Source organism: Hyaena hyaena, unplaced genomic scaffold (assembly GCF_003009895.1).
Source record: "Hyaena hyaena isolate Hyena2069 unplaced genomic scaffold, ASM300989v1 scaffold_870, whole genome shotgun sequence".
In the NCBI taxonomy this organism is placed as follows: domain Eukaryota; kingdom Metazoa; phylum Chordata; class Mammalia; order Carnivora; family Hyaenidae; genus Hyaena; species Hyaena hyaena.
In genome coordinates this window covers 191,838-214,841 of record NW_024081505.1, presented here as the reverse complement: position 1 = coordinate 214,841, position 23,004 = coordinate 191,838, and the positions used below count along the sequence as shown (strand labels likewise).

General features: G+C 37.4%; 1 protein-coding gene across 2 annotated transcripts in view; it reads left to right on the top strand.

Moving 5' to 3' along the window:
- ARMC8 (armadillo repeat containing 8) overlaps nucleotides 1-23,004 on the top strand; it is a 107,265-nt gene that overhangs the window by 14,673 nt on the left and 69,588 nt on the right. The window contains exon 2 of one of the 2 annotated variants that reach the window (XM_039220215.1): nucleotides 14,993-15,069. The exons of the other annotated variant lie outside the window; for it this stretch is intronic. Within the exon in view, the coding sequence (XP_039076146.1) occupies nucleotides 14,993-15,069 (77 nt within the window). The remainder of the gene's footprint in view (nucleotides 1-14,992; nucleotides 15,070-23,004) is intronic. 2 annotated transcript variants of the gene reach the window in all.

Genomic DNA, 23,004 nt, shown 5'->3' with positions numbered 1-23,004 from the left:
TATTTGTCCTTCTCTGCCTGACTTATTTCGCTCAGCATAACACCCTCAAGGTGCATCCATGTTGCTACACATGGCCACATTTCATTGTTTCTCATTGCCATGTAGTATTCCATGGTATAGATAAACCACATCTTCTTGATCCATTCGCCCGTTGATGGACACTTAGGCTCTTTCCATGTTTTAGCTATTGTGGAGAGTGCTGCTGTGAACATTGTGGTACATGTGCTCCTATGCATCAGCACTCCTGTATCCCTTGGGTAAATTCCTAGCAGTGCTATTGCTGGGTCATAGGGGAGTTCTATTGTTAGTTTCCTTAGGAACCTCCACACTCCAACATAATTTTTTGAAGAGACTGTCCTTTCCCATGGTATATTTTTGACTGCTTTGTTAGAAATTAATTGACCACATATAATTGGGTTTATTTCTGGGCTCTCTTCTATTCTGCTGATATGTGTCTGTTTTTGTGTATTACAATATTGTTTTATTATTAAAGCTTTGTAGTGTAATTTGAAACCAGGGAGCATGATACCTCTTAGTCCTCCCACCCCCAGGTTGTTTTGGCTCTTTGGGGGTCTTTTGTGGTTCCATACAAATTTTAGAATTATTTGTTCTAGTTCTATGAAAAATGTCACTGGAATTTTGAGAGATTGAATTGAATATGTAGATTGCTTTGGTAGTATGGGTATTTTAACAATATTGATTTTTCCACTTGAGCACAGAATACTTTTCTATTTATTTGTGTCTTCAGTTTCTTTCATATATGTCTTAAAGTTTTCATTCTTTTTTGATGTGATTATGACTGGGATTGTTTTCTTGACTTTTCTTTCTGATAGTTCATAATTAGTTTTTATTACTTTTTTATCCTGCAAGTTTACTGAAATCATTTATTACTTTTAATAGTTTCTTTGGTGGAATATATGGGTTTTCTATATATAGTATCATATTGCCTGCAAGTAGTGACAGTTTTAATATTTCATTTCCAATATTATGCCTTTTATTTCTGTTTCTTGCCTAATTGCCATGACTAGGATTTTCAGTACCATGTTGAATAAAAGTGGAAAGAGTGGGCTCTTCGTTCTCTTTCTGGTCTTAGTGGAAAAGTTTTCATCTTTTCACCATTGAGTATGATCTTAGCTATGGGTTTGTCATGTATGGCTTTAGTATTTCGAAGCATGTTTCCTCTATACCCACTTTGTAAGAGTTTTTGTCGTCGTTGTTGTTTTTTAAATAAATGGATATTGAATTTTGTCAAATGCTTTTTCTGCATATATTGAGATGATTATGTAATTTTTATCTTTAATTTTGTTAATATGAATAACATTCATTGTTTGATGGATGTTAAACCATCCTTGCATCTCTGGAGTAAATCCCACTTGATCATGATATATGATATATTGTAGAGTTTGGTTTCATAATATTTTGTTGAGGATTATTATATCTATGTATCAGGGGTGTTGGCCTGTAATTTTCTTTTTTTTGTGGTATCCTTATCTGGATTTGGTATTAGGGTAATGCCGGCCTCATAAGATGAGTTTGGAAGCTTTTCCTCCTTTTGAATTTTTTGAAAGAGTTTGAGAAGGATTATATTAAATCTTTGAATTAAATCTTCTAGAATTCACCAGTTATGCTCTCTGGTCATGGACTTTTGATTGTTGGGAGGTTTTTGATTACCAATTGAATGTTCTTACTAGTAATCAGTCTATTCTGATTTTCTTTTTCTTCATGATTCAGTTATGGAAGATTTTACATATCTAGAAGTTTATCCATTTCTTCTGTATTTAATTTGTTGGCATATAATTATTCATAGTAGTCTCATGATTTCATGTTTCTGTGGAATCAGTTGTAACTTTGCTTCTTTCATTTCTAATTTTGAGTTTGTCTTTTTTTTCTTGGTGTGTCCAACTAAAAGTGTGTCCATTTTGTTTACCTTTTTGAAGAACCGTTTGTTAATTTCATTGACCTTTTCAATTGTCTTTTAGTCTTTGTTTTATTTATTTTCACTCTGATAGTTATTTTTTCCTTCCTTCTGCTAACTTTGGGCTTTGATCTTTTTCTAGTTACTTTAGTGTAAAGTTGAATTATTTGAGATTTCTCTTGTTTCTTGAGGTAGACTTGTATTGTTATGAACTTACCTCTTAGAGCTGCTTTTGCTGCATATCATTGCTTTTGATATGTTGTATTCCTATTTACATTTGTCTCTAGGTATTTCTTATTTCTTCCATGGCCCAGTAGTTGTTAAGTGACACATTTAATCTCCATGTATTTGTAGTTCTCCCAGTTTTTTTTCTTCTTGTAATGGATTTCTTGTTTCATACCATTGTGGTCAGAAAGATGCTTTACAAATAATTTCAGTCTTCCTGATATTGAGACTTATAGCCTAACATGTAGAATTTTCCATGTGCACTTGAATGTATAATCTGCTGCTTTGGGAGGGAATGCTCTGTATATGTCTGTTAAATCCATCTGGTCCAGTATGTCATATAAGACCAATGTTTTCTTACTGATTTTCTGTATCGATGATCAGTCCATTGATGTAGTTGGAGGTGTTAAAATCCCCTACTTTTATTGTATTGCTGTCAGTTTCTCTATTTATGTCTATCTATATTTGATGTATTTATATCTATTTATATTTGATGTATTTACTTTGGAGCTTCTCTGTTGGGTGAATATATATTTATAAATGGTGTATCTTCTTGTTGGATTGACCTCTTATAATTTTGTAGTGCTCCTTTTTGTCCCTTATTATAGTCTCTGTTTTGAAGTCTGTTTTGTCTGATAGGAGAATGGTTACACTGGTTTTCTTGTTCCATTTGCATGGAATATCTTTTTCCATTCCTTCAACTTTCAGTTTTTGTCCTTCTGGTTTGAGTCTTTTGTAGGCAATGTATAGATGTGTCCTTTAAAAAAAATTGATATAGCCACTTTATGTCTTTTAGTTGGAGAATTTAGTCCATTTACACTTAAAGTGTAATTATTGGTAGTTATGTATTGTCATTTTGTTCATTGTTTTCTGGCAGTGTTTGTAGTTCTTCTCTGTTCCTTGTTTCTTTTTCTTTTTTCCCTTGTGGTTTGATGACTTTCTTTAGTGTTATGTTTAGATCCCTTTCTTACTTTGTGCATTTAATAAAAATTTTTTAATGTTTGTTTATTTTGGAGAGGAGAGAGCACAAGTAGGGGAGACTCAGAGAAAGAGGAAGAGAGAGGATCCAAAGCAGGCTCTGCACTGACAGCATAGAGCCCGATGCAGGGCTCAAACTCAAAAAATGCAAGATCACAGCCTGAGCCAAAACTAGACACTCCACTGACTAAGCCACCCAGGTGCCCCTTTATTTTATTTACTGTAAGTTTTTGCTTTGTGGTTAATGCGAGGTTCATACATATTTTCTTGAGTATGTAATAATCTATTTTAAGTTGATAGCAACTTAAATTTGAGTACATTACAAAACTATATTTTCTCCCACCTCACATTTTATGCTTTTGATGTCACTTTACATCTTTTTATTTCATGTCTCTTGACTAATTATTGTAGTTTTAGTTAATTTTACCATGTCTGTCTTTTAACCATCCTAGTAGCTTTATAAGTGATTTACTACCATTACTATATTATTTACCTTTTTCAGTAAGTATTTTTACTTTTGTATGGTTTCTTGTTCTTAATTAGTGTCATTTCTTTTTAGCTTAAAGAAGCTCTTTAATTTCTTATAAAGGTGGTTTAATAGTGATGAACTCTTTTAGCTTTTGTTTGTCTGGAAAACTCTCCTTCAAATCTGAATGGTAATCTTGCTGGGTATTCTTTGTTGGAGGTGTTTATCCTTTTAGCACTTTGAATATGTCAAGCCACTCTCTTTCTGGCTTACAAAGTTTCTGCTGTGAAATTTGCTGATGGCCTATGGGATTTCTCTTGAACATAACAATTTGTTTTTCTCCTGCTGCTTTTAAGATTCTTTTTTGGGGGGCCACTTGTGTGGCTCAGTTGGTTGAACATCTGACTCTTGATTGCAGTTCAGGTCATGATCTCACAGCTGTGGAATCAAGCCCCACATTGGGCTCAGAGGTTTGAGATTCTCTCTCTCCCTCCACCCCTCCCCTGCTTATGCTCCTTCTGTCTCTCAAAAAAAAAGGGGAAAAGATTCTCTCTTTATTTTTAACATTTGATATTTTAATTATAATTTGTCTTAGTGTGGCTCTCTTTGGGTTCATTTTCTTTGGAACTCTCTAGGCTTTCTGGACCTGGATGTCTGTTGCCTTCTTTAGGGGAGTTTTCAGCCATTATTTCTTCAGATAAGTTTCCTGCCCCTTTATCTTTATTTTCTTCTTCTTGGACTTCTTATGATGCAAATGTTATTCTATTTGATGTTGTTCCATCTTTTCATCTTTTAAAATTATTTTTTCTTTTTGCTCCTCTGTTTGAGTGAGTTCCATTAATTTTTCTTCCAGCTTACTGATCTGTACTTCTACTTTACCAATCTGCTGTTGTACCTCTCCAGTGTATTTTTCAGTTCAGTTATTATATTCTTTAGTCCTTTGACATTTCTTCAGTGCTTTGTCTTTGTTGAAGTTCACTGTGTTCATCTGTTCTTCCAAGTTCCATGAGCATTTTTATGACCATTATTTTGAATTCCTTATCCAGGTGGATTCCTTGTCTCCATATCATTCAGGCCTTGTTCTCTGGTTTTGTCTTCTTTTGTTTGGAACATATTTCTCTGTTTCCTCATTTTGTTGGACTGTCTGCATTTGTTTATATCAGGCAAAACGGCTACCTTTCTCAGTCTTGAAGGAGTGGTTTTATGTAGGTTCTGATCCTTCTCCTTCAACCTTGACTAGCTCTTGGTTGTCTCTTATACTTTTGTGATTGTTTAAACTGCATGATTTGTTCTTGATATGCCTGTTACTGAGGATGTACCAAGATCTGTCAGCAGTGAAAGAGAAGGAATGTATTTTAGCACCTAGTATCAGGCTGTTTGGAAGCCAGACCTACAGGCAGCAGCAGCAGCTTTTCAAGTGTGGAAACATGCAGTCCTGTGGGCTGCAGTTGTAATTCCTGTGGGCCTCCAAACGATAGGATCTGAGGTTTCCCTAGGGTAACAGTTGCAAAAGTCTGGGCTCCAGACAAGTGTATAAACTCTTTACTGGGAACTTTTGCTGAACCATAGCAAGGCCAAGGTGGTGAACAAGTATGATGTCTCCCTGGGAGTGCCTTTTTTAGCCTCTTGTTTGTGGGACATTTGATGCCTAGGCTGAAGCGCTAGGCCAAGCAAATAGGCTTTTTTCACAGGACGCAGGAGGTTGTGTTTCAGTCTTCTTACTGTCTCTGCAGTGCCCTGGGGGTGCTGGCCTGCCAGGAGCTCTCTTTCCAGTTGTATAGTCCTATGCAGCTCTGAAAAGCCAACCTTCTTGTTCATCAGGGCCAGACAAGAGATGTTCATCTGTGTGGATTGTGTGTGTCTGCTGTGGTGGGTGGGGCAGACTCACAGGCTTCAGAGAGGCAGCAGAAAAATGTCTTGTCTGTGATTACCCATAGGCTTCAGCAGTGCTGTGAGAAAGTGCCTTGTCTGTGTCTTATTCAGAAGGGTGATTAGAAAATGTTTTAGTTTGCCTTTTCAGGATTGTCTGACCAGTTTTCTGAGCAATCTGTTTTTTCTCTTATGTGCTACTAAAGAAGAATTAAAGGTAGGATGATCATATAGCCTAGTTTGTTTCCAGCACTCTTCATTTAAGTTTGTTACTTTGTGACAACGATTAACAATGCTTTCACTCTTTAGGGGCGCCTGGGTGGCTTAGTCGGTTAAGCGTCCGACTTTCGCTTAGGTCATGATCTCGCGGTTCGTGGGTTCGAGCCCCACGTCGGGCTCTGTGCTGACTGCCAGCTCAGAGCCTGGAGCCTGTTTCAGAGTCTGTGACTCCTCTCTCTGACCCTCTCCTGCTCACGCGGTCTCTCTCTCTCTCTCTCCTAGAAATAAATAAAACATTAAAAAAAAATTAAAAACCAATGCTTTCACTCTTTAGAATTATCCTATTTTGGATGAAAATTTTGAAGGTGTATTAGTTATGTATTATATTGTGTAACAAATTACCCTGAAGCTTAGCTGCTTAAAACTATGTTTATCTCAGAGTTTCTGTAGGTCAGGAATTCGGGTGTGACTTAGTCAGTGAGTGCCTCTGCCCCAGAGTTTCTTGAGAGGTTGCAGTCAGGGTGTTAGGAGGAGCCATGTTTTACCTGAAGGCTCAAATGAGGGAGAATCTATTTCCAAGCTTATTCATATGGTTATTGGCAGGATTTAGTTCCATGTGGGCATTTGGACTGAGGGCTTCACTTCCTTGCTGGCTGATGGCTAGGGGCTTCCTGCAGTTCCATTCCATGTGAGCTATGGAGAGCATAGCACAGCATGACAGCTGGCCTTACACACGTACACACCCCCAACTCTGAAATGACATCCTTTCATCTCCACTGCATTGTTTGCTAGAATCAAGTTACTAAGACCAGTCTTCACTCAGGGGGAGACATTTCACAGGGCTTTAATACCAGGAACCTAGGTATCATTGGGGGCCATCTTAGAGGCTGCCTGTCATAATTGGTCACCCTAATAAAAGTGAAATTGCTTTCCTTAATATTTCTCCATAATAGAATGCAACTTATTACCTATTTCTGTTTTTGTTTTCCTGCAAAAAGGAATTTGCTTCAGGCTTCTCTTTTTCTTTTTAATGATCATTTCCTGTTTGGACACACAAAGTAGATTCAACTCTTCTTAGAATTACCTCTAATTCACAAATTTGGCATATACAGACTTTCTGCTAAAGGGACCCATGTACATTTTTATGTAATATAATTTCAGGGAGTGCTAGTAAGCATAAAATGCCATAGGTTTTTTTTTTTGTTTTGTTTTAATTTTTTTTTTTTTTTACAAATAGTTTATTGTCAAATTATTTTCCACATAACACTCAGTGCTCATCCCCAAAGTGCCCTCCTCCATGCCCATCCCCCCTCCCTCCCACATCCATCAGTCCTCAGTTTTTGTCAGCATTCAAGAGTCTCTCATGGTTTGGGGCGCCTGGGTGGCTTAGTCAGTTAAGCATCTGACTTTTGCTTAGGTCATGATCTCGCGGTTCGTGGGTTCGAGCCCCGCATCGGGCTCTGTGCTGACTGCCAGCTCAGAGCCTGGAGCCTATTTCAGTCTGTGACTCCCTCTCTCTCTGACCCTCCCCTGCTCACGCTGTCTCTCTCTCTCTCTCCTGGAAATAAATAAAACATTAAAAAAAAAAAAAAAAAAAGAGTCTCTCATGGTTTGCCTCTCTCCTTTTCCCCCACCATTTCCGCCCTTCTTCTCCCCCTTGTTCCTCCGTCAAGTTCCTCCTAATCCTCCTATACGTGCAAACATATGATATTTGTCCTTCTCTGCCTGACTTATTTCGCTCAGCATAACACCCTCAAGGTCCATCCATGTTGCTACACATGGCCAGATTTCATTGTTTCTCATCGCCATGTAGTATTCCATGGTATAGATAAACCACATCTTCTTGATCCATTCATCTGTTGATGGACACATAGGTTTTTGATATATACATGGGTAATGGCTTTATTGCAGCTTTGAATGTGTAAAATGAGTTCAGATCCAGGTTTTAAGGAGTTGCTAGGTCATTTGTTTGAAGCCTAGGGCCAAAAGGTGGAGGTCACAGTCCCACCCTGGCGAGCTTTGCTCTCCTTTATGGGCACAGACTGTATCTTGAGCTTTAGCTGGATGCTTGGCACATTGTCAGTCGGTTGGAGGAACAGAGGATTCACTATGTGTACAGCTACTGGAAGCGACAGAAAGCGATTGAAAAGGGCATTGGTGTTATGAAGTGAAGGTGAAGTCCCATCTTGAAAGGACAGGACATCAGAAACCCACCTAATCTTATCTCTGTGGGCAGGAGGGAAAAAGGAACCCCAGTGCTTCTCCTGTTTCTGGAGTAAATAAGGAGTGCCCAGATCAAACTGTCCCTCCCCACACTGTTGTTGGCAAGAGTGAAGAAGAGCCCCAGAGTTCTTTCCACTCCTGCCCAATATCATAGCCACACTTCTCTTTTCTTTGAGATCATCGGGATCTACTTTTTTTTAATGTTTTGTTTATTTCTGAGAGAGAGAGAGAAAGACCACGTGAGCAGGGGAGGGTCAGAGAGAGAAGGAGACACAGAATCTGAAGCAGGCTCCAGGCTCTGAGCTGGCAGTCAGCACAGAGCCTGACGCGGGGCTCGAACCCATGAACCGTGACATCATGACCTGAGCTGAAGTCAGATGCTTGCTTAACCAACTAAGCCATCCAGGCGCCCCGGGATTAGCTCTTTATATTTGTTTACATTTACATTAACTAGCACAAAAAGTCCAGGTGTCTAGGGTCATTCCTCATGCCCATATAACTGTCTGTTTTACTTTTCTGTCCACATCCCTGGTCTTTCTCCTGCTGCTTCTCTGAACATTTCCTTCATCTTGTTTGTTTAGACTGACCTGGGATTTCTTCTGATGGCACTTTTTTCCAGCTTTCTTTTGTAAACTTCTTCAACTGGTGGCTCTTTTTCCTTCCATATCTCTGATATCGCTTGTATCCCCAGAGATGGAGATAGAACTTGCTCCTCATTGCTCTTTTCAGACCCCTGTCTTTCCCTTTTCTCTAAATACTCCTGATCTGTATGTTCTCTGATTCTACCTTGTTGTGCATCTATAGGCTCATTCTCCTTCATTTCTTTAAGATTTAGCTCCTAGCTCGTGGTCACTTTCTCTAGCACTATTTGTGTGGTAATTTATGGAAATTTCATTGCCTACATAGACAATTTTTCTTAAACTGTAGGCTTTCTTAAACTGTAGTACTTGTTCCCATGGTCATTTCCTAGACCTTGACTTGAAAACAAAGTTTTTCCGTAATCTGCATTTCAGATATCCTGGCCACCACCTTCTGTCTTTCCAAGCCACTCCTTCCACTGCCCCATTGTCAACAATCCTTGAGTCCATCTGTAACCTATAGTAGTCCTATTACTCTTTCACAGGTCTTCAGTAGATCGATCCTTGTAATCAGAACTTTGCATAAACCCTCAACTCAGCTGACCCCTTCCCCTAGCTCTGTCATCCTCATGTGGTGAAATTCCAAACCTGGTTAAATTCAACTCTCTTTTTCATGCCTACGTCCTACATTTTAATGTTTCTAGGGAGAAAAGCGCCATGCTGACCAGTCATACTTTAAATTCATAATCATGAACTTCGAGAGCTAGTGCTGCCTGGCAATCCTGGTGCATTTTCCTGGCCCATTCAGTGTCTTAATCTTTGTCCTTTCTTCAAACCATCCACCTCCCAACCACTCTCCCCATTTTTACTGTCAGAAAAATAGGAGTAATCAGAGACCGTGTCCACAAGCCATATCCATCTTCTTAATTCCCACTGGTTATTATGCTTTCCGTATTCTACTTGGTCAGTAAATCCTGTTCCCTCTCAATAATTCATGAACATTGTTCCAAAAGTTCTCCCACTGTCTCATTGCAGCATGTTTTTTCTATTTCTATTTAAAAAATTTCCAGGAGTTCCTGAGTGGTTCATTTGGTTGAGTGTCCTACTTCAGCTCAAGTCATGATCTTACATGTGGGGTTTGAGCCCCACATTGAGCTCTGTGCTGACAACTTGGAGCCTGGAGCCTGCTTTGGATTCTGTGTCTCCCTCTGTCTCTCAAAAATAAACATTTTTTTAAAATGTTTAAATTAAAAAACATTTTCTATCATTGAATAAGTGTGCTCTAATTTATTCCATCTTTAAAGAAAATGATCTCCTGGGGTGCCTGTGTGGTTCAATTGGTTAAGTGTCTCACTTTGGCTTAGGTCATGATCTCATGGTTTGTGAATTCTAGCCCCGCGTTGGACTCTGTGCTGACAGCGCGGAGCCTGGAGCCTGTTTCAGATTCTGTGTCTCCCTCTCTGTCTCTCTCTCTGCCCCTTGCCTGCTTGCTCTGTTTCTCGCCCTCCCTTTCTCAAAAATAAATTAAAAACAAAAAATACAAAATGATCTCCTGACTCCACTTCTCCTTCTAGCTACTACTCTCTCTAGTTTCTTCACTCACCTTTGCAAAATGAAACTCCTTGAAAGAGTTGTCTTTATTTACTTTCTCTATTCCTCTTTTCCCATTTTCTTTTATGCCCTAGTCAAGCAGGCATTGGCTTCACCAGTCTGCTTATACTGCTGTTGTCAAGGTTGCTGATGACCTCCATATCTTTATATTAGGCTCTAGTCATCATCTTATGCTGTACTTTATTCATATTTGGCATATTTTATTACTTTCTCCTTGTAACATTCTCTCATTTGGGGAATTCTACTCGACCCAGGTGCTCTATCATTCATTCACACTTCTGGCCTTGCTTTATCTGTGGTAAAGTGAACTCCCTTAGTGAACTCATCCCATTCACAGGCTGACAATCTCCTGATTTGTATCTCTAGCCCACAACTCTCTTACATTCTAGATTCATATATCCAACTGCCAACTTGACATTCTCACTTGGATGGCTAATAAAATTCTCAAACCTAATATATTCAAAACTGAATATTTGATCTTCTCACTCAAACCTGCATCACTCACAGTCTGACTCAGCTAATTAACTGATATCTGAAATCTTGCTGATACTCAGACAAAAGCTTTAAATACTATTGTTAGCTCTTCTTTCACACCCCATATCTATTCTGACAGCATGTCCAATTTGACAGACATTTCAACTTCAACATTTATCTGGAATCTAAGTGGATTTTACACCTTCAGAACTCGTGTCCTAGTCCGGGCTACCATCATCTCACTGAGTTAAAAGCATTTCTGATATTGAAAGAGCCTCCCACCTAGCCTCCCAGCTTTTGTCCTCCATCCCCCTCCACACATTTGTCTGTTCCTAAGATTGCAACCAGAGTGATCCATTTATTTATTTGTTTGTTTATTAATATTTATTTTTGAAAGAGCCCGAGTACGAATGGGGGAGGGGCAGAGAAAGAGGGAGATACAGAATCTGGACCAGGTTCCAGGCTCTGAGCTGTCAGCACAGACCCCGACTTGGGGCTCGAACCCACGAACCGTGAGATCATGACCTGAGCCAAAGTCAGATGCTTAACTGACTGAGCCACCTATGTGCCCCCAGAGTGATCCTTTTAAAACAAGTCATTTTAGGGGTGCCTGGGTGGCTCAGTTGGTTGAGCGTCTGACTTGGGCTCAGGTCATGATTTCACGGTTTGTGGGTTCGAGCCCTATGTTGGGCTCTGGGCTGACAGCTAGCTCAGAGCCTGGAGCCTATCTTCAGATTCTGTAACTCCCTCTCTTTCTGACCCTCCCCTGCTCATGCTGTCTCTATCCCTCTCTCAAAACTAAATAAAACATTAAAAATAAAGAAATAAATTAAATAAATAAATAATAGATAAATAAAAACAAGTCGGTATGTCTCTCTTTTCCCAAAACACTAATGGCTTACCAATTCAAACCATAAAAAAACAAAATCCTTATAATGACTAACAGGGCTCTACACCACCCCTATCCAGTGGAAAAATAATGCAAGCTACACATATAATTTTAAAGTATCTAGAAGCCATGCTGTAAAAGTATAAAGAAAAAATTCTTAATATATCTAACTTAAACCATTGTATTAAAATGTTATTTCAACATACAATCCATATAATTGAATTATCTTACTTTTTTATATCAAGTATTCAAAATCTGGTGTGTATTTTATACAATTTGGATGTGAAATTTTGATTGGCATTTAGGTTTCATAAAGTTTACAGTTGAACAAATAGATTTGAATACCCAAGTAATTCTAGACATTCTTAAAAGTTTTCTAGTAACTGAATCCAGTCTTGGTTTTAAATTTTTAAATATTAAAGTTGAAAAATTTAAAATTCAGGGTGCCTCGGTGGCTCAGTTGGTTGAGCATCTGATTCGATTTGGGTTCAGTTTATGATCCTAGGGTTATGAGATCAAGCCCCACGTCAGGCTGCTTGCTGAGCATAGAGCCCGCTTAAGATTCTCTCTCTGTCTCTGTCTCTCTCTCTGTCTCTTTCTCCTTCCTCCACCCACTAAAAAGAAATATAAAGTTCAGTTCTTAGCCCCATTTCAGATGTTCAATAGCCACATGAGGCTAGTGGTATCGTATTAGACAATGTAGCCTTTTACCATCTGGTCTGTCTTCTCTGACCTTATCTTGTGTGGCTTTCTCCTTCACTCATTCTGCACCAACCTAGAATGGCCTCCTGTTCTTTAATCACAGTGGATACTTCCAATTTCAGACCCTTTGCATTTGGTATTCTCTTTGCCTAAAAAGCTTTACCCCTGGGTGGCTACATGACTTACTCCTTCATCTTCTTCAGGTCTTTGCTCAAATATCACCTTCTCAGAGTTTTCCCTGGTCAGTTTGTTTAATATCTATACCAATTGCCTTCTGTTTCAAATTCTTAAATTTCCAGGTTGCTTTTTGAAAGAGAGAAGAGGGCTGATAGGGGAGAGGTGCCTGATCTACAAAGGGAAGCAATGAAATATAAGAACCTGTCCCATATAGACAAATCAATGAATATGTTAGGCAGAAGCACAGAGTAAAATTGAATAAGTGACTATATCCCTTTAGCTCCCTGCTACCTAGGCAGCTCAGAGCATTGTTTTTGTGTGTGTATACATGCCTGACCCCCTTATAGATTGTAAGTTTCTTAAATGCAAAGTTCTGCTGTAACATCTTTTTGTATCTTCTTTGGCACCTAGCATGGAACTTTGACCAAATGACAATCTGTACTCCATTTATGGGCCACTTATTGGTTACCTTTTTGTGTTTTGCGTTCTTGATGGCATCTATTCTCCCTTCTTTCTTGCTGCCAGCAAGTGGTATGTACTTGCTGATGGTATGTGTGTGTTGGCTTCATGTGTGCAATGGCTGTATTGGGACGCTGATTCTTTCTTCCCTTGTCTTACTTGTTTTACAAAACTAACTCCTCTAAGTAGACTTCATCACTGATTCTCTTTGTTTATTAACTCCCTCCTCCCTGCTGCCTGTATGTTTATATATTCTATTTTGTATTCTAGTAGGGAATATAAACATTTAAACACAATTACAATAGAAAATGAATTATTGACAGCAGGGACCATGGCTTACTAAATTTAAAATCTTTAATGCCTTCCTCAGTGTCTTCCATGTAGCAGGTACTCAGTGCTTGTAAAATTGAAGTACAATTTTACAGAGTAGTAAAGAGAGTTGGTGTTCATGGGCGAAATTTAAGTTGTTTAAGATACAAGTCTTAAACCTAAGCACCTTTTCCAAACCACATTGAGGGGCAAGAGATGCAGAGCTGCGAGAGAGGATGTGTAGAGGAACAGTAAAATTGAAGATCAGTCCCTGGATAGAAAGGAGACTAAGGGACTGAGGTACTCAGAAGGACTTATGATGTTGGAAATCCAAGGAGGCACATATGTTCAAGTGGAGTGACAAACCTCATTGTTTGTATTACAGGAGTACTGTTTCCAGTTTTACTCTGGACTTTGCTCTTGATATATTATTTTTTGATGTATTTGTACAGTTGTTTGCATCCCTACTTAAACTTTGATTATCTCACATCAGAGTAAAGATCCATCCCTTGTTTGGTAACTAACGGTTTGGGACAAATACTTATTAAGAATCCTTGTAACTCTGTGATTCTGTTATTTTGAGTAAACCAAATTGTGTTAGCAGGTACTTTACTGGTATCTGTTGGGTACAAGTATTTCTATCAGTTTTGCTTATTTGCTGCCACTGTTTGTTATTTATAAATGGAGTGCATACTAAAAGGAGACTTTTGGGTTGCTTATGAGGATATTTTGGTAGCAGGCTCATAATAAGAAAAAATGTTTTGATTTTGAATTAATCCTGTCATCAGTAAATTAGAGTTTATGCCGTTTTTCTCCAAAGATATTTTTAGTGACTCAGAATTTTAAGCAGGCACTGTGTCTTGTCAATTAACTGTTTCTGATTAGGGGTTCTGGGTAAAATGGACCAGTTTTTCTTCCTCTCCCTGATAATTCATTGCAAATGGGTGGCAATATATGAGCCTATTTCAGCAAGCATCAGAATGAAACAGAAAGGACAAAAATTCTTTTTCTCTGGTTCTTAAACATATGTTCTTTGTTTTGAAATATGGGGTGCCTGGTTAGCTCAATCGGTAAAACATCCTGCTCTTCGTCTTGGGGTTTTAAGTTTGAACCCCATGTTGGGTGTAGAGATTACTTAAAAAAAAATCTTTAAAAAGTTAAGTAATGAAAATTAAATATAAAAAATATCCCCCCAAAGTAAGTATTACAAGAAAAATAACAGAACAAACTCCACAATTCAAATAAAAGGAGGTAAGTGTCTCTGCTTGCTCTTTATGTTTAACTCTCCCCCTTCTACATAGCCTCAGCCACTTTAGACTAGATAGCTCTGTTGGACTCCCAGAAAGTTTGACAACTTGTTTAGTTATTTTAAATTAAGAAAAAGTTTTTTCATACATCTGCTTCCTATCATTGCAGCTTTTCTGCATCAGTCTGAAAGTCTTCTTGCATGTGAACTACCTTCTTGGACTATTTATGAAGTACTTACCCTTTTTTCCTTGCTGAAAGCCAGATTTTCTCTCCCTTTAGTGGGTACCAAGTAGAAGCAACATTCCTATCTTTTTGTTGTTCATATGAAGGTGACATCCAACAGTTGATAAAGAAACTTACCTTGCTTCTTAATACTTATGTCCAATTCTGTTGGCAAAGCTGGCAGGGCTTGCCACAAAGATCTCACTGTCTAATTATGGTTTTAGGGAGAACTTGGTATCTTCTTTCTTTCCCATTTTATTATTTATCTTGTCACAAGCTTTTCTCAGAATGATTAATATACTAAGTATTTTATAGAAATTCTAATGCATCTGCCTTAATTAGATTAAATAGCTATTTGATGTGGGTGATGCTGTGAATTTGTGATTTGCATGGCTTCAGATGTCATAATTTTTCCCCCCACTTTCTAGGAAGTAACAGCTAGCAGTCGCCACTATGTTGACAGGCTATTTGACCCTGATCCCCAGAAAGTTCTACAAGGTGTCATGTAAGTAGTATGTATTTAAGAGTCTATCAAAAAGTCTTGTTTGTTTTTGTGTTTGAATTTGCCAAATATTCTAATTTTGAAAATTCAGGGTTAAAACTTTTTTCTTCCATTTTGGAAAGATCCCCTGATATTCATGACTTTAATATTGTACTATAAAGAGTTGTCTGATAGTTGTTAACTGACTTGGTTAACTTTTTTTTTAAATAGAATACCTGTTTTACCATTTTAAAACATGTTTTCTTTGGAGAATGCTTTTGTGATTTTAATATCCAGCAAAAGCAAGGGAATAAAATTGGTGATCTTTTATCATTGGAAAGGGGTAGGAGAATACATTAGCAGAGTTCTTTGTTTTAATTTGTTTTTGGTTAACTCATTGACCGTCTGTAAGGCTTGAATCTCCTACTGATGTTTTAAATCTCAGAATTTAGAAAGCCAATTAGAAAAGTTAAATAAACTCTTGATAACCTGAATGCCCTTCTTTTCTCCAAAATTCCCTAGTGTTTAATGAAAGAAAAATTTTTAAGCAACATACCCAAGGTGATAATACTTTTAAAAACTTAAGTCAGACAAGTGTGATAAGATTGCAAGTGATTGAAAGATGAATTTTCTATCCCAAGAGCAGTTACTGTGCTCTTAACACATGACTTCTAAAGAAGAAAGTCTAGCCTAAGATGCCTCTTAGGGTTGCAGATATGGAGTACCTACAGGCCTGAACTGTGTCCAGGGAAAGGAGAAAACAAAAACAGGTCAGGACATTTGGGATAGCACACATGAATCACTTTATTCTCCTCTTACCCTGTTAGTTTTATCAGCCAAATGGTACTTTCAGTTAAACTTTTGCTCAGTCATGGCAAGACTAGGATGCTTTGTTTATAAAAGTCTCTACAGATTGTAATTCTGCCTCTACCTCATCCCATCCTGACCCCAACAAAAAGGGCATTGTAGAAGGTATATCTTGGAATGTGGATTTGTAAAGTAGGGGTAAGATAAAAGTGAGTAAGGCTGCTTGACTATTCAAATTGAGTTGTAAAAGGTAAGAAGCTGGATGTAGACCCACCTGGCATACTTGGCGCTTCATCTTCACATTTTCTCAATTTACAAGAACAAGAGTTTATAGTTCTTGTTTTCTCACTATGTTGACTTTGCCCCTTTAACTAGGAGAATTTGTAATGGTTTAATCAACCCCTTTGTAAACTAGTTTGATTATTACCAAGGAAAGTGGTATTAAATCCATTTGTTAAATCAGTTTGGGTTGTACCTACGCACAGATTAGTTGTGGGGATAGGTTTGATTAACATTCCTTCTTAGTCAGATACCCTGCACGCAGCCAGACAGTTTCGTATTTCAGTAATCCCAGATACTACTTAGGGTTAGGTAAGTAGTTTAGTTGAAAATGTCAGGCCCATTAAGTTTTCCATGAATGATAGAAGATGATGATGTTGTCATTATTTTTATTATGATTGTTACAGTGGTTATTTAGGAGAAAAGCTAATCTTGTCAATCAAGATTTCTGTGTGACTTTTGTATATCATATGAGTTTCTAATTTAGGTGTTACTTGTCACTTTGAGAAATTTCTCATTTATCAAAGAACACTGTATAGCTTCTTGAAAGTTGACAAATAAGTAAGGCATAAAATACTGTGGTAAGAGCATATTATAATGAACGAGCTAAGGTGAAGCTTGATGGCCTCTTAAAGTTACTAAGTCTTGGAAGACTAAGCTGTTAGCTGAAATAGATGAACAAGATTTTTGTGGAGGGATGATGGAGTGTAAAGACTATGGTCTTTGGATTTGGACAACAGGAGGTTGAATTCCTGAGATTTCCTTGTGGAGGTCTTTCCTAGCTGTGTGCTTGGGTGAGTTGCTTAATTTCCTTTAGCCTCAGCTTCATCATCTGTAAAGGGAGAGTAATGTGCCTGTTTTGCCAAGTTGTAAAAATTAAGTCAGAAATAAAAAGTCCAGTGCCTGGTGTGTTGTAGATACCCGCAAATTGGTATGTAAGTGCTTAGTCATTATTGACCCTAATGTAAAACAACTTCAAAAATAAGATGATTCTTTTCAAAGAAGAGAAGGAAAAACAAAAATACAAACATAGAAACAATTTGGACTAACAGGGGAGAGGGGCTAGAACAAGAGACTCCAAGTGATAACATATTCCAGTATACATAATTGCTATTTAACAATAGTAAAATCCATTTAAAATTTGAAAGGCACAGATCACCCAGAGCTTTTCACTTGATGTCAGAATAGAGCTGGCTTTATACAGATATGTGTAGGGTTATTTGATAAAGTGTCCTTGTCCCCAGAGAGAAAATTGATTCTTTCTGACTTAATTCTGTCCTAAACTTTGTCACTGTCTAAAGATTAATTGCACGTAAGAGACTAGAAAGCAAACTATATTTTTAACATTTTATTCTTAAGCAACTTTGTCTAATACTAGAATAATACAGTATTGATACAGGAAAAGGGGGGCTAAAATGATGTTTAGGAAAGGAGAGTGGACCAATTTTTTCCATTTTATACACATTACACAGCTACTATTGAGTCATACAGAGACCATTCTTAGACCAAAATAGGTGGATACCAGGGAGGTAGTCACAGAGTGTAAACAATCAAAGGTAGCCTAATTTTAGGGAAGGAGAAGATAGAAGCTGAAGTAATCAGATTTGAGTCCAAAATATCCAATTGGAAAGACATTCAAAAATTGACAACTAGCTTTAGCGACAGGACAACTAGAGTTTTATCATTTTTCTAGTTGTAAGTTTGATTTTTTAAAAAGAATTGTGGACATATAAAACATACCAGCAGGAAAAAGAAAATTGAAGAAATTAAAGACCAATAAGGACTTTTCATCATGGTCTATAACTAATCGACTCAACTGTGTTAGAGCCTTAGTCTTACCGTACTCATAGGGAACTTCTTTGCAGATAACCCATGTCATAAAGGACCATTATACATAGTTCTGAATATGCCCTTATTGAAAAATACTATTAAGCAACAGAGGTGCTTAGTTTTAATTGTTGAAAAATGAGGAAGAGTTCTCTAGGAATAACTGTCTTGTTAGGAGTACAATATTTGGCATAACTTTAAATTATCCTATTGTATCAAAGGTTTGAATACAGAAGCAAATCTTAAAAGCAAAGTTTGAAATGCCTAACTGCATTGAAGATCATTAGGTAGGAGTAAGATTTGAACAGAGAAGACAGAGAGGTCCAATTATGTAGATCATAAATTGTGGACTTTGCAAGTACAACAGGGTAGCTATATCAAATAAACTATACTACATTGCAAGTTCTGAGCTTCCTCTAGTGTGGAGCTCTGTTCATGACTTTAAAAAACAGTTAAAGGATTTTTTTTTGATGAGGTTACTAGTGCAGTAGTAGGTCAACCATGTTAAATCTCATAGTTGCAGAAGAATAACTTCAACTGTTTATGTAGATTGTCAAAGCTGCTTAACACTGTGGTCTTTTTAAAAAAATATATGTAATAAATATGACCACCTGATCTGTTTTTTTTTTTTATAGTAGTGAATCTCCAGGAAAAGATCAGCAGATATCCCTACTTGGGTTATGTTAAAAAGCAAAAAATGATGTAAGCAAATAACGGCTGGCTTTGTAGTTCCCAAGTTGAATAGAATGAGGAAACTAGACTGGATCTCATGTTAAACTCAGGCAGTTGAGGGTACTGTGGAATTGGTGGGTGGTTTTCACGAAGTATCTACTTCTAAAAATTATTTTCTGAGGTATTTTTTAAAATTATTTTTTAATGTTTATTTATTTTGGGAGAGAGCGAGCGAGCAAGCATGAGCTGGGGGAGGACAGAGCAGGAAGGAGAGAGAGAATCTCAAGCAGACTTCATGCTGTCAGTGCAGAGCCCAGAACTGTGAGATCATGACCTGAGCCGAAATCAAGAGTTGGACACTCAACCGACTGAGCTGCTCAGGAGCCCCTATTTCCAAGATATTTTAATGTATTAATGATATAAGTTTATTTTGGTAATGATTACTTGATTTTCTCGTTCCAAGAAATTATGTACCTTTGGTTTTAGTAGAATATAGATATGCCCCATTTTCCGTGCATGAGCTGAAGATATGAGCTTTCATAAAATGAGGGCTTTGGATTTTGAGAAATTTTTATTTAAAGGATAAGTTTTAGGATAATTCAAAAGGAATAGTTCTGTGAGTTACTTTTAAAAGTGTTATAGGGGAGTCTGGGTGACTCAGTCGGTTGAGTGTCTGACTTCAGCTCAGGTCATGATCTGGCAGTTTGGGAGTTCAAGCCCCGTGTCGGGCTCTGTGCTGACAGCTCAGAACCTGGAGCCTGCATTGGATTCTGTGTCTCCCTCTCTCTCTGCCCCTCCCCCGATCATGCTCTGTTTCTCAAAATAAATGTGTTAATTTATTTATAAATTTAAAAAAATTTAAAATTAAAAATAAAAAAAATTAAAAATAAAAGTGTTATAGATAAATATAAATAAAAATGACCATACACTGAGTTTTTCCAGAAATTATTAGGTCAGACTGATAGTTTTATGCCCAGATAGATAAGCTGTTTGTATATGTCATATGAATTTTGCATTACCAAGAATAGCTATATATTTGTATACATATGTGTGTACATATCTTGTCATATTTGTAGAACATTTAACTGAATACTGCCATAATGTTGTAACACTTTTGATGTTCTTTAGAATGATTACATGTATCAAAAATATTTATTAATATGCTCTAAAGTCTGGCATTTATTTTAATGCAGTTATTACATTTTACTCTTCATTTTTGGAGAATGTAAGGTGATTTGTAATTACACAATGATAAAACAAAGAGTTAAATATGTTAACTTCTAATTTCTGAACTAGTATATTGGAAGTGTATCTAATACCACGTACATTCCAAAAAATCTACACAACAGTGTAATTTGTTTATAAAAAAAAAAAAAGACCTAAATTGCTGTCCATTTTCAATTCTGTTCAATTTATATGTATAGCAGGTACACAATAAATGCCTCAGTTGACTCAAAATGGGAAGTTCAGTATAATTTTTCAAGTGCCTCTTGGATCAATACCTTACGTTAAAAATAATTTCAATTTGGATAATATCTAATACACCATTATCTAATTCTTCTGCAGTTGGCAGTTCACATGTGGCATTGGTAACTTTAATTAGAATGAGTGTATCTCACTCCCTAACCATGCTGGATAATGGAAAGCTTACTATACTTCGGTGTTTAGATGTTATATTCTTCAAAAAGTACATCATAATTAATAATAATTACAGGGACAGGGGAGTATGCTTATAATTTTCCAAGTCCTAATAATTCTGTGCATTGTTCACCATGTGTCACCTTAGTCTAGCTACCCTCAAATGTGTATTTTCTCCTATGACCAGTGAGTTTTCAGAAGGAGGTCAAACTTTATATCAGATTATAGTTTTTGGTATCTGGTTAATTTTTTTTTTTTTTGGCTACTTCACACCAATTAGATGAAGAATTGAGTGTACAGTATTCCAAACAGGAGCTTCTTCAGGTAAGTGAAAAGTAATACTGGTTCAAAATGAAAATGATATACTTGATCTTTAGTTTGTTGTTTCAACCTTCAGTGATTGTAAAAATAGTTTTCTGTTTTTAAGTATTAGGTTTTCATTTAAAATTTATGCTGTTTAGGCTGTTACACTGTTTTGACCGATTGACTAGAACTGTTTGCCCAGCACGTCTTGATCCCACTTTTTAAAAATTGTTTTCTTGCTGTTTCAATTGCTAAGTGCAGTGTTTACTTTCTCTCTTGCTTTTGATCACTATCCTAATATTCTAATTTAGACAGACGTTCTGGTAGGCACTGTACATAATGGTTTAATATTTGAGCCTTTTTCTCTTCCACACTGAAAATTAATCTCTTTCAGAGTAAAGAAAGGAAGTAGAAAGGTTAATCTCCACATAAAAGTAAATGCTTCTTGAGTCCATTTATTAGCGGGAAGATTTAAGATTCTAGGTAGATTTTAGCTAAGAACGTACCCTGACGGATGCATTTTTGTAACATCTTAATATTGGCTGCTTCTCCCATCCTCAAAGAGTAGGATATTCCCCAGGCTTACTTTTTAGCTTTTCTACCTGGATATTTTTAATCTCACTTCAAAGATAATTCATTGTGTCTAAAATCAAAATAAGTCTTTGTCTTGTTAAGGGACTTATTTTCTAAGCTTCCTATTGTTCTCTGCTCCAGGAACTCAAACTTGAAGTAGTCACTTAAGACATGTCACATATCCGATTTCCTGTACCCATCAAATCATCTTGTTAACTGCTTCCTCAGAATGTCTTCTGTATTAATGATTCTTCTGCCTGCCATCTTAGTCAGTCTCACGTAACCAGATATCTGGAAGGATTGTATAATTCCTTCAGCAAACATTAATTGAGTGCCTGTCATGTGCTAGGCATTGTGCTAGGATGAGAGTATATAAGAATGAATAATATAGTCACTGCTTGGAAGATCCAGAAGTCTTTGAAGGAGTCAGATAGCTAAATAGACTGTCCACCGTAGTGTGGTTAGTGAATATTACAGTAATCCTAAGTACGTGGTAGTTATGGGACCAGAGAGGAAGGGCATCAGCCATTTAGTTTCCTTTCTTGACTCTAGTATTATCTGCATTCCCATCCAGTCCACATCCAGCTTATCATCCTTAGTCATTGCTTCCTTTATATGCTTTTTCTGATGGAAACTTGATTGCTCCTTAATCTGTCACCCTTGAGTTTGTCTCTTCTCTTTATCACTTTTCTTTTTGTTCTGTTTAATATTCCCACTTTAAAGGGACACTTCTTTTTAATCCAGGCTCCTGGTCCTGCCCTAGAAATATGATGTGTTTATTTCCAATATGGTCTTCTATGAATGGCTTTCCCGTTTGCCCTTCCCATTCACTATCCAAATCCTAGCCATTTTCTAAGGTTCGTTTAGTTCCTGCCATTGCCTCAAAACCTGGTAAGCTTGTCTCATCTGTTTATCTCAGGCTTATAAGCACTTGATTTATAATATAGCACTGCTTTACACTGTTAGTGTTATTTTTCCTCCCCAAGAAGATTAACTCTTTAAGCATCCCATTATGTGATGCTTTTGTATCCTTCATAGAGCCGAACACAGTGCTGAGCTCAAAACTTAATTGTTGAATTTCAGTAATATATGAGTTGGGCATTTTTTTTTTCTTTCTGCATTAAAAGTTGGTAGATACAAGGGGAGCCTGGGTGGCTCAGTCAATTAAGTGTCTGACTCTTGATTTCAGCTTAGGTCGTGATCTCATGGTTCATGAGTTCAAGCCCCTGTTGCACTCTGTGCTGACAGCACAGAGCCTGCTTGGGATTCTCTCTCTCCCTCTGTCTTTGTCCCTCCCCTGCTTGGGCATGCATACTCTATTTCTTTCTCTCTCAAAAATAAAATAAACATTTTATAAAAAGTTGGTAGATAGGATATATATATATACTTTGATCTACTGGGAAAAGGATATTTTTTTTTTTTTTTTTTTTACAAATAGTTTATTGTCAAATTAGTTTCCACATAACACTCAGTGCTCATCCCCACAAGTGTCCTCCTCCATGCCCATCCCTCCTCCCCCCCACATCCATCAGTCCTCAGTTTTTGTCAGCGTTCAAGAGTCTCTCATGGTTTGCCTCTCTCCCTTTCCCCCACCATTTCCGCCCTTCTTCTCCCCCTTGGTCCTCCGTCAAGTTCCTCCTAATCCTCCTATACGTGCAAACATATGATATTTGTCCTTCTCTGCCTGACTTATTTCGCTCAGCATAACACCCTCAAGGTCCATCCATGTTGCTACACATGGCCATATTTCATTGTTTCTCATTGCCATGTAGTATTCCATGGTATAGATAAACCACATCTTCTTGATCCATTCATCTGTTGATGGACACTTAGGCTCTTTCCATGTTTTAGCTATTGTGG